General features: G+C 41.1%; 1 protein-coding gene across 2 annotated transcripts in view; it reads right to left on the bottom strand.

Moving 5' to 3' along the window:
- Positions 1-4,578: 4,578 nt before the first annotated feature.
- LOC129815388 (carboxy-terminal domain RNA polymerase II polypeptide A small phosphatase 2-like) overlaps positions 4,579-12,437 on the bottom strand; it is a 34,406-nt gene continuing 26,547 nt past the window's right edge. For both annotated transcript variants that reach the window (XM_055869165.1, XM_055869164.1), the window contains 3 exons: positions 8,968-9,060; positions 8,521-8,706; positions 4,579-8,261 (listed from right to left, as the gene is read on the bottom strand). In XM_055869165.1, coding sequence (XP_055725140.1) covers positions 8,136-8,261; positions 8,521-8,706; positions 8,968-9,060 — 405 coding nt within the window. In that variant the 3' untranslated portion in view covers positions 4,579-8,135. The remainder of the gene's footprint in view (positions 8,262-8,520; positions 8,707-8,967; positions 9,061-12,437) is intronic.

Below are 12,437 nucleotides of genomic sequence, written 5' to 3'. Positions count from 1 at the left end.
AGAAGGGATCACAGCTTTCACCTGGAGTCACCTGGTCAGTCTATATCATGGAAAGAGCTGTTTTGTACACTCAGGGTATTTTAATAGGGCGTTGGCACACCACGAGCCAGAACAGCTTCAATGCACCTTGGTATAGATTCTAGAAAAGTCTGGAACTCTGTCGGAGGGATGATGCACCATGCTTCCACCAGAAATTCCCTAACTTGGTGACTTGTTGATTGTGGTGGAAAACACTCTGGCTTGTCGTGGCAATTTCCTGGATTACCAATTGAGGAGAGTTACAAACCACACACCAGTCAGAGTTATACTTACATTTTATCTTTAATAATATGTGAGCTTTACTATAGCCCTTTGACTCTCAGATCAATTCAGTGTCTATAATGAATTCTGAGTGTGCCTACAAAAGAATACCAAGATCTTTTATAGCCAAGATACACCCCTCTCAACTTACATGACGAACCACAGAACTCTTCACAAAGGGCCTTTTACTTGAGAAAGGAGTATCCCATAGCCAGATAGCATTAGCTATAAATTATCGTTCAGTTTGGTCTCTAAGACGAGGTTCTAATCTCGTTCCTGGTACTTCATAGTACCAAAACATTACCTCATCCAAGGCATAACTCAATTGTCAACTCTATATTCTCCCATCTCAAGTAAACCCCCCCTTCTCTTGCGCACAGACATTGTGGAGCCAAGAGATAATTGGTTCCCCCTTAATCACACCATCCCTTTACATGGTTTAACAGATACATTCACATATGAAGACAACGTTCCATTCTGACCTCTCCCTTTCTGATATTCTGCATATTACCAGACATGTAAAAGACAAGCCTGACCTCTCCCCTCTCTGGGCTCCAAGTTACTTTTCCCTAGCTGAGAAGGGAAAGTGCAACTGCCAACAGTATAGTCCCAAGGGAGACATTCTAATGACAAGTATCTCACATAAGCATATTATGTACATAAAACATCTTATCTATCTATGTTACCCAACTAATGCTGATTCATCCTCCACAGGCTCCACTCCAGAATCTCCCATAAGTGTTCTGATGAGATCTGGTGACTGAGACGGCCATGGCATATGGTTCACATCGTTTTCATGATCATCAAACCATTCAGTGACCGCTCATGCCCTGTGGTTGGGGCATTGTCATCCTATGGGGGCATAGCCATGGTAGCCAACATAGTGGCCTGTTTAGCATTTTTATATATGACCCTAAGCATGATGGGATGTTAATTGCTTAATTAACTCAGGGACCACACCTGTGTGGAATTCCCTACTTTCAATATACTTTGTATCACTCATTTACTCAAATGTTTCCATTATTTTGGCAGTAAACTGTAGCTTTCTATGAAATCTGATGGTTCATGCCAGACATACAAACCCACTTGCCAAAAACTGGTTGAATCAAAGTTGTTTCCACGACATTTCAACAACAACAAAATATATTTTGATGACATTGAATAAAAGTGGAAAACTGATTGGATTTGAAAAAAGTAAAAGGTAATTGAATTTCTTATTTTATACACCCAACTTTTAACCTAAATCCAATGACATGGTGAATTTTTTGGTTGACTTCACGTTAGTTGACAACGCAACCAAATGTAAATCAAAACTAGACATTTAACTGACGTCTGTGCCCAGTGGAGAGGCAGTCTGGAAGGTTTATTCAAGAACTCAAAAGTGTATTTCTCGACCTAGTTGGAAACATAATGCAAATACCAGAAAGCCCTTAACAGCCTGAGAAGTTTGACAGGCAAATGACTTGTGTTGAAGTGTACAAAATACTAAGGACATCACAAACATGTAAACTCAGCAAAAAAAGAAACGTCCTATCACTGTCAACTAGGTTTATTTTCAGCAAACTTAACATGTGTAAATATTTGTATGAACATTCAACAACTGAGACATAAACTGAACAAGTTCCACAGACATGTGACTAACAGAAATGGAATAATGTGTCCCTGAACAAAGGGGGGGTTAAAATCAAAATAACAGTCAGTATCTGGTGTGGCCACCAGCTGCATTAAGTACTGCAGTACATCTTCTCCTCATGGACTGCACCAGATTTTCCGGTTCTTGCTGTGAGATGTTACCCCACTCTTCCACCAAGGCACCTGCAAGTTCCTGGACTTTTCTGGGGGGAATGACCCTAGCCCTCACCCTCCGATCCAACAGGTCCCAGACATGCTCAATGGGATTGAGATCCGGGCTCTTCGTTGGCCATGGCAGAACACTGACATTCCTGTCTTGCAGGAAATCCCGCACAGAACGAGCAGTATGGCTGGTGGCATTGTCATGCTGGAGGGTCATGTCAGGATGAGCCTGTAGGAAGGGTACCACATGAGGGAGGATGATGTCTTCCCTGTAACGCACAGCGTTGAGATTGCCTGCAATGACAACAAGCTCAGTCCGATGATGCTGTGACACACCGCCCCAGACCATGACGGACCCTCCACCTCCAAATCGATCCTGCTCCAGAGGCCTCGGTGTAACGCTTGGTGTAACGCTCATTCCTTCGACGATAAACGCAAATCCGACCATCACCCCTGGTGAGACAAAACCGCGACTTGTCAGTAAAGAGCACTTTTTGCCAGTCCTGTCTGGTCCAGAGACGGTGGGTTTTTGCCATAGGCAACGTTGTTGCCGGTGATGTCTGGTGAGGACCTGCCTTACAACAGGCCTACAAGCCCTCAGTCCAGCCTCTCTCAGCCTATTGTAGACAGTCTGAGCACTCATGGAGGGATTGTGCGTTCCTGGTGTAACTCTGGCAGTTGTTGTTGCCATTCTGTACCTGTCCCGCAGGTGTGATGTTCGGATATACCGGTCCTGTGCAGGTGTTGTTACACATGGTCTGCCACTGCGAGGACGATCAGCTGTCCGTCCTGTCTCCCTGTAACGCTGTCTTAGGCGTCTCACAGTACGAAAATGGCAATTTATTGCCCTGGCCACATCTGCAGTCCTCATGCCTCCTTGCAGCATGCCTAAGGCACATTCTCACAGATGAGCAGGGACCCTGGGCATATTTCTTTTGGTGTTTTTCAGAGTCAGTAGAAAGGCCTCTTTTGTGTCCTAAGTTTTCATAACTGTGACCTTAATTGCCTACCGTCTGTAAGTTGTTAGTGTCTTAACGACCGTTCCACAGGTGCATGTTCATTCATTGTTTATGGTTCATTGAACAAGCATGAGAAACAGTGTTTAAACCCTTTACAATGAAGATCTGTGAAGTTATTAGGATTTTTAACTAATTATCTTTGAAAGACAGGGTCGTGAAAAAGGGACGTTTCTGTTTTTGCTGAGTTTATTTTGTACAGAGCTTCATAATGTTGAATCTGGTCACAGTTTGTGACTATACTACCTCACCCTTGATGCAAACACATTCAGAACATGGAACAACTACAAGTGATCTGTTCTCAGGGAAACCCCTGCAGAATGGAAATAATGGAAGATTAGTGAAACATAAAAGGATTAGTTAACAACCCAGGGAAGGAGCCACATTTCCTCATGCTGACCTCTATGATTGGACAATCCTATGTGATCAGAATGACCCACTTTCATTATATAAGCCCCACCTCTGCCCTAGCTATTGCCAAAGATTGTGTTATATTGACAAGATAGTCAAGTGACCGCTCTAACAATGGAAATACGTCAATCGCATCTACTTATAAAGCCCTTTTTACATCAGCAGTTGTTGCAAATTGCTTAAACAGAAACCAAACCTAAAACCCCAGAGAGCAAGCAATACATGTCCTCAAAGATGAAGGCAGGCGAGATCAGGTCTGACCATTCTAGCCAATGAGAGGGCATTTAAGTGTTTCAACAACAGGGCATAGAGATAGATAAGAGGACTCATCTTTGTATCTGTGCCATTACAGCGTTTGTGACAGCCTCAATGGCACTGCCCTTGCTATGTTTTTCATTGGCTGATTGATTTCGAAATCATAGGAATCCCCACCCAGTTGACTACTTTAAAATGGCAAAGTCCATGCTAAATGGGTTATATCATGAGTCCTCTAACTTTATAACCACTGCAGAAATGCCACGTACGTCCACTTATATCATTGCATTTGTAACAACCTAACCATTCATTACGAAACTTATATTCAATCAAATAAGCCTCATGTAACAAATTAGCAATTATATTTTTTGTTTACAAAATTTGACTCATTGACCTCCATACAAAAAAATCCTCACTTCGTAGGCTTATTTTCGTGGACAGATTTTGGGTGGACAAAAACCTCTCTCGTCACCACTCCCTCTGCTATTGCCCAAACTGTAACATGGCCACTGATTCGTAACACATGTTCATCACATATTATTATGATTATTATGCATTGGTTGCGTCCCAAATGAAACCCTATTCACTACATAGTGCACTACTTCTGACCACTACTGCCACTATGGGCCATTGTCAAAAAAGTGCACTTTATAGGGAAAACAGTCCTATTTGGGATGCCCCCTCTGAATTTGACTTTGATTCAAATATATTGTTTGTGGAATGCAAATCTGTGTGATTAGGAATTATGAGATCTAATTGCTCTCTGGAGATGCGGACACAAATGCACTACAGTAGACACACATGCACTAATCAATGTTTTTATTCCATCTTTGAAAAACAACTTTCAGAATTGCTAGTTTAACAAAAAAGCCAAAATATAATGCAGGAGTCTTACATTTGTTTGATAAAATAGCTGTAAAAACAGTATTTTGAACTCCAGACGTGCACAAGAGTAATGTTTTATAATTTTTGCATTATACTGTATGTATTACTGCATAGTTTCTATGCAAAATTTGAAGTTTGTTCATTGTACACAACCTGACCCAACCCCACAATCAATCCAACAGAGTCCAGTTAACAAAAAACAAAAATGGAGAAATTATTTTATCCAAACAGAAATCTCATCCATCACTTATCAGAAGAATACTAGACTGGTCACCATGACAATCTATCCAATAGATTGATCAATATATACATAAAAACAACGCTGCATCAATCGATTGTACCCTCGGACTCATGTCTCATTTTGTTCCGATTGGTTGGCATCTAAGAATCCATACAGAAAGTAAGCCAACTGAACACTGAAAATAGATCTCCATATTTTGTAAAGGCCAAAATATTTTAAATTGGAATAATTCATTTCCAAAACAAAAGAACAGCGAAAGCTTTTTAGAGCTACACTATCCATTCTTTGCTTTCAATGTTTCTAAAATATTGTGACTTTGTATACATATGGCTTTCATATAAAAAAATTATAATAATTACAAAGAATTCTCTTGATAAGTCACCAAATTTTTTTTTTTTTACAGATGGACTGTTTAGGACAATCTATTTCAAATACATTTCTCTCCAGTTCTTTACATTCTTTCTTTCCAGGACTTTGAGAAAATAAAAACTGTCGTATGAGTAAGATAAAATGAATACTATTATAATTATCCTAGCATCATTCAGATGCTTAGCGATCATGAAATCTAGTACTTCTCACTAACAGTAAAACTATATTTGAATCAAACACAGGACATGTCTGATGTCACTTTGGTTGAGGGCCATAAGCATGCCCTTCGTGGGCGTTACATATTAACTCGCTATCAGGGACGAACGTTAACTCCTTCCGAAACAGTTATCCAAAACATTACTAATTAGGGTTCGACACGTCACTTCTGATGTGAATGTCAATATATTTAATTACATCTAGTCATTTCATGTCAGCAGACATTATGACTGAATATACCAGGTATCATGTGTGGGCCTCTAACCTAATCACCATTACTGACAATTAAGTGATGCATTTTTAAAGCAACAAGACTGGTTCTTTCGACTAGAAGAAAGGAAAGTGAAGCAGAAAACACTTTAATTGAAATTTGTGAATATTTGGTTTCCCATCCCCTCCAACCCACCCACCCACCTCCACAAAATAAAAGTGTTGAGCTTTTGTAAAAATGAATGTCTAACCCCACTTTACCTTTTAGTGTTTCAGACATAAGACAGTCAGGTCATGCTCTGTGCACCCTCTACCACGTCCCACCACCAGAAGAGACAACTTAACATCCCATACAGCACTACTATATAAGGAATAGAGTGCTATTTGGGACACACCCAGAGATTAAAATGCTTACAAATATCTAAAGAACAGAAACTATAGATTGGGAGACATGGAGTAGGCCTAAATGGACATATTTCTCTGACAGTATGGGTGTGGGGTCCACAACATCATAACACACGGCCACTTCTTTGAATCCAAATGAAACAGCGGAGGAGGATTACTTGGTAAAGAGTTTTATGGATACTCAATTTCAGCCAAATACGAGAGACAGGTAACAGTTATAAAATTGTAAAATAAAAAATGGGGATGGAGATCCTTCGTGCTTTATTCCAAAGCTTCTATTGCAGAAAGAAACCTTAGGCACTTCATAGTGTAATAGTATGAGAAGGCGCTTTATCTTGTGAATAAAACCACAAAACAAAATCTCTTTGGGATGCAGTGACTAGTCTGGCCTGGGCATGTCTATGTGTGCTAAATTACAACTTGAGCAGTAAAACATCTCTTGCTAAATCCATCCAGTTTATGGCACCACAAAACCGCTGCCACCCCACAATGTGTACAACACCTGAGATATGGCAGTGAGTACCGTAGACCTTCTAGAACAACAGGCAATAACGCAAAGATAATTTATCAGACATACTTTTAAGTCTCAGTAATGTAGAAACATCTCACCAAAAATATAATACATTTTTAAATAATGACTTGGCAAAGTATGGAGAAAGGGCTTAAGGTGGGGGCTAAACTAGTGTGCATTGTGTTCACTCTTAGCAGCTTATACAAGTCCCCCAAGCTAACCAAATAATATGGCACCCAGAAGGCTTGACACAAAATGTGAATAATTTTAAAACAAGGCCTTGGTTTATCCACTATGGCATCCTTAGAAGACTAAATACCAGCAGAGAATTACTCCAAATTTGCAACACGAAGTCTAAATCAGTCTGTTCATTTAAATGTTATTTTTTTTGAGTGCGCTAAAAGTTGAGGTGAATCAGCTCAAGTATCCTGTAACTGATGCATCTCAGGGTGAATCGGCATAGAGGCAGGGTTTGTTACACCACTGCATTTACACGATGGGTGTGACCCCTTGGATTGTAATGATCCCTATTGGCTGAGGTTATCTTCAGCAAATGAGAATGGAGGATTTCATGTAACTACAACATACAGAGGCTCTTAATGTATGGCTGTTCTTCCTCAACATCCCAGACATTACAAAATTCATCATCTGTACTTCTAACCAACATATCCAACATTTAAAAGACATCTTAAAAATGTATAGAAAAGCGTAAAGATTGAAAAAGAACAACCATTTTCTACAAGGAACAAAGCTTTTTTTCCTTCTTTAAAAACACAACAAAAACAGATTTAATTATTTTGTTCTTATACAGAAGGCACAAAGATGGAGATCCCTTGCTCCCCATGTAAGGTCTGGTCAAATGAGGTCCTATCATCTTATGTACTGTCATGTCTAGTTATGTCATGACGGCCTCGACTTCCAAAATGAATTTCCTGAAGGAATCAATCCATTCAGGAGAGAAAAGTCCTTAAAAACAGCCTTTATAGAGGCTGTTGTACTAAGAAATTGAAATTAAATCACTATGTGGATTTTGCCGTTTCCTTGCAATGCTTTAGAGTCCTTCGTCAACGTGTTTCTACTGAGATTATTGTCGAAGCAGAGAGGTGATGTGCAGAGTCCATTGTTTTGTGTCACAATTCGTTTTGTGTCACTATAAAATCAAAGTCTTGTTTTTGGAGAAACAAAGACCTGGCCAGTCAGTTTGAATGATTGGAGTAATAGTATGTGTTTGAGTTCCGATTTTAAAATGAGAAAAGAGTGAGCCACTTTGCATTGTGTTTGTTGGATTGTTTCCGGGACAGCAGTTTTTGCAGCACCAGCTAACATACTGAGAAGGAGGAGGACAGTAGGAGCGGTGGACAGCCGTCCAAACACACAGTTCAGGGGCCAAACAAACACACCGCCAAGTGTGTCTAGGATACTAACACCGCACACAAAGTGCGTGTATGTAAGTAAGGTTTGGCTTTTTCCGTCGGTTGATGGGTGTGGTCTGGCTGAGAGGGGGAGGTTCTGGCGTGTTGTGTCAGGGGGCTCGTAGCTGCTGCAGCTTGGCATAGACGTCATCCGCCTCACTCAGCTCCTCAAAGACGGGTAGGAGGCTCAGCAGCTCAGTGTCCTCCAGGTCGTCAAACCAGGACACCACAGGCACCTGAGGACACACACAATCAGAATAAAACAGTTACATTTTAGAGAAGGCTATTAATGACGGAAAGACCCTTTCCTGCCACTCCGCAGTTGGGAAACACTGATTTCCACAGTTTAGACAAAACACACATTCAGAAAATAAAATTGGCATCATCAAATAGCTTAAAACAGGGAGATCACCTCAGTGATTCAACATTGGGACAGGCCAGTATGTCCTTTAGAGTAAAGCTCAGAGAAAGATTGGGCTAGGCAGCAGCACTCACAGCATTCTCCGGATGGAAGATGTAGGAGGCGGGGGAGTTGTCCAGGATGAGGGTCTTGTTGAGCTGGCGGCCCAGGCGGCTCAGGTCCTTGACGTAGCAGCCCTGGTGGAACACACAGGACTCCCGAAAGAGACGCGTTCCGAACACACCACACTGATCCAGCAGGTCTGTCACTGGGTCTGCATACTGCAGGGGAGACAGAGGAAGGAGGAAGAAGAGAAAGGGGATAAGACATAAAGATAGAAACAGAAAGGTCGAGAGGGCCAGGCACGGATGGATGTAGGACAGAGAGTAGTGTGTAAGGGGAGAGTGGTATGTTGGGTGGTAGACGACTGAACATAGCTGGAATTGCTACTTTTTCTAACAGGCATATATCATCACCACCAGGGGGAGCAAATGGAATAAATACCAGTTAATTCTCCAAATCAACAGTAAAAGAAATGTTACCTTCGCAAGACTTGCAGTGAAGAGAACACACTCAAACAGCTCTCCCATCCTCTGGAGGAACTGGTCTACATGTGGCCTCTTCAGGACGTAAACCTGGGACACATCACAGCACGGCCATAAGCATCTGGCTAGGAGAATCAAGTACAGCTATCTAACAGCGACCATCTATGAACACTAGTCTATGGACTAACTGACTGGAGAAACTACACACACAACTCCAGTCCCTAAGGACCACAGTATCTATTGATCTTCAATCTGATCAACCTTATTTACTGGCTAGTGACAAGTCTACTCACCTGGTTTAACAAGACTAATGTTTTGGATAATTGAAAAGGCAACAGTGGGGGGAAAAACAGAGGCTGGTGAGCACAAGTGGATCCATCTTTCATCCACCCAACAACCTGGTTGAACATTTCAGAAAATAATAGAACGTGAACATAAAAAACATAACTGAACATGAATGTTAAAATAAGGGTTAGAAATGAGGCCTGCCTCCCGGTTTGGTCTGCCTGTTCTTTCCTTCTCATTCCGTCTGTGGGTTAGGGAAAGCGTGCAAGTATCTGTATGTGTGGTTGTCCCAGAGGGCCATGTTGGAAGAGGTCAGCCGCCTCCTGAAACAAGTAATCGAGAATAGGCCGTGCTGGTGGGAACCAGCCTATCCTGGATTACTTGAACCAGGCTGAGGCCAGGGAGCTGTGGCCAGTGTCCCAGGATGAGGAGCCCAGAGTGGGGAGAGGGAGGCCTCGCTGACCCTTGGCTTAGCTGTACTATACAGCTCCAAAATCTAGTATATTCATCTTGACCATGGAAGAGAACACATTTATACAACAAATGTTCCATTTACACATGACTTTTGATTTCAAATTTGATTTCATGTATTCATTTTAAAAAAGTGTTACATTTCAGAAGCAGTAGTGCTACTCCAATGGGCTGCAAAGTATAAAAATAACCACAAGGAGTCACTTAGCAATGTCCTTGTTTTTGAAAGAAAATACATTTTTTTGTCCATTAAAAGAACATCAAATTGATTGGAAATACAGTGTAGATATGGTTAATGTTGTAAATTACTATTGTCAAACGGGATTTTTTAAATGTAACATCTACATAAGTGTACAGAGGCCCATTATCAGCAACCATCACTCCTGTGTTCCAATAGCATGTTGTGTTAGCTAATCCAAGTTTATAATTTTAAAAGGCTAATTGATCATAAGAAAACCCTTTTGAAATTATGAAAACTGTTGTTCTGATTAAAGAAGCTATAAAACCGGCCTTCTTTAGACTAGTTGAGAATCTGGAGCATCAGCATTTGTTGGTTCGACTACAGGCTCAAAATGGCCAGAAACAAGTAACTTTCTTCTGAAAATCGTCAGTCTATTTTTGTTCTAAGAAATGAAGGCAATTCCATGCGAGAAATTGCCAAGAAACTGAAGATCCCGTACAACGCTGTGTACTACTTCCTTCACAGAACAGCGCAAACTGGCTCTAACCAGAATAGAAAGAGGAGTGGGAGGCTCCGGTGCACAACAGAGCAAGAGGACAAGTACATTCGAGTGTCTAGTTTGAGAAACAGACGCCTCACAAGCCTTCAACTGGCAGCTTCATTAAATAGTAACACCAGTCTCAACGTCAACAGTGAAGAGGCCTACTCCGGGATGCTGGCCTTCTAGGCAGAGTTCCTCAGTCCAGTGTCTGTGTTATTTTGCCCATCTTAATCTTTTATTTGTATTGGCCAGTCTGAGATAAGGCTTTTTCTTTGCAACTCTCACTAGAAGGCCAGCATCCCGGAGTCGCCTCTTCATTGTCCTCCATTGGAACACAGGAGTGATGGTTGCTGATAATGGGCCTCTGTACGCCTATGTAGACATTCCATTAAAAATAAAGAATTCTGCCGTTTCCAGCTACAATAGTCATTCACAACATTAACAATGTCTACACTGTATTTCTGTATTTGTATTTCAATTTAAAGTTATTTTAATGGACAAATGTGCTTTTCTTTCAAAAACAAGGACATTTCTAAGTGACCCCAAACTTTTGAACAGTAGTGTATATATATACACATATATATACATACATACATACATACATACACACACACACACACACACACACACACACACACATATATATACATATATATATATATATATATACATACACACACACACACACAAAGTACCAGTCAAATGTTTGGACACCTAATCATTCAAGGTTTTTTCTTTATTTTTACTATTTTCTACATTGTAGAATAGTAGTGAAGACATCAAAACTATAAAATAACATATGTAATCATGTAGTAAGCAAAAAAGTGTTAAACAAATTCTTCAAAGTAGCCACCCTTTGCCATGATGACAGCTTTGCACGCTCTTGGCATTCTCTGAACCAGCTTCATGAGGTAGTCACCTGGAATGCATTTCAATTAACAGGTGTGCCTTATTCATTTGTGGAATTTATATCCTTCTTAATGCGTTTGAGCCAGTTGTGTTGTGACAAGGTAGGGGTGGTATACAGAAGATAGCCCTATTTGGTAAATTACCAGAGGTCAGTCAACACGGAAAATTTCAAGAACTTTGAAAGTTTCTTCAAGTGCAGTCGCAAAAACCATCAAGCGCTATGATGAAACTGGCTCTCGTGAGGACCGTCACATGAAAGGAAGACCCAGAGTTACCTCTGCTGCAGAGGATAAGTTCATATAAGACTCAGAAATCACAGATCAAATAAATGCTTCACAGAGTTCAAGTAACAGACATCTCAACATCAACTGTTCAGAGGATACTGCGTGAATCAGGCCTTCAACATTGAATTGCTGCAAAGAAACCACTATTAAAGGTCACCAATAAGAAGAAGAGACTTGCTTGGGCCAAGAAACACGCGCAATGGACATTAGACCGGTGGAAATCTGTCTTTTGGTCTGATGAGTCCAAATGTGCGTCTCCGTGAAACGCAGAGTAGGTGAATGAATGATCTCCGCACTGTGAAGCATGGGGGAGATGGTGTGATAGTGCTTTGCTGGTGATTTATTTTGAATTTAAGGCACACTTAACCAGCATCGCTACCACAGCATTTTTCAGCGATACGCCATCCCATCTGGTTTGCGCTTAGTGGGACTATCATTTGTTTTTCAACAGGACAATGACCCAACACATCTCCAGGCTGTGTAAGGGCTATTTGACCAATAAGGAGAGTGATGGAGTGCTGCATCAGATGACCTGGCCTCCACAATCACCCGACCTCAACCCAAATGAGATGGTTTGGGATGAGTTGAACCGCAGAGTGAAGGAAAAGCAGCCAACAAGTGCTCAGCATATGTGGTAACCCCTTCAAGACTGTTGGAAAAGCATTCCAGGTGAAGCTGGTTGAGAGAATGCCAAGAGTGTGCAAAGCTGTCATCAAGGCAAATGGTGGCTACTTTAAAGAATGTAACACTGTTTTGGTTACTACATGATTCCATATATGTTATTTCATAGTTTTGA

Source organism: Salvelinus fontinalis, chromosome 18 (assembly GCF_029448725.1).
Source record: "Salvelinus fontinalis isolate EN_2023a chromosome 18, ASM2944872v1, whole genome shotgun sequence".
Taxonomy (NCBI): Eukaryota; Metazoa; Chordata; class Actinopteri; order Salmoniformes; family Salmonidae; genus Salvelinus; species Salvelinus fontinalis.
This window is presented reverse-complemented; position numbering and strand designations above follow the sequence as displayed.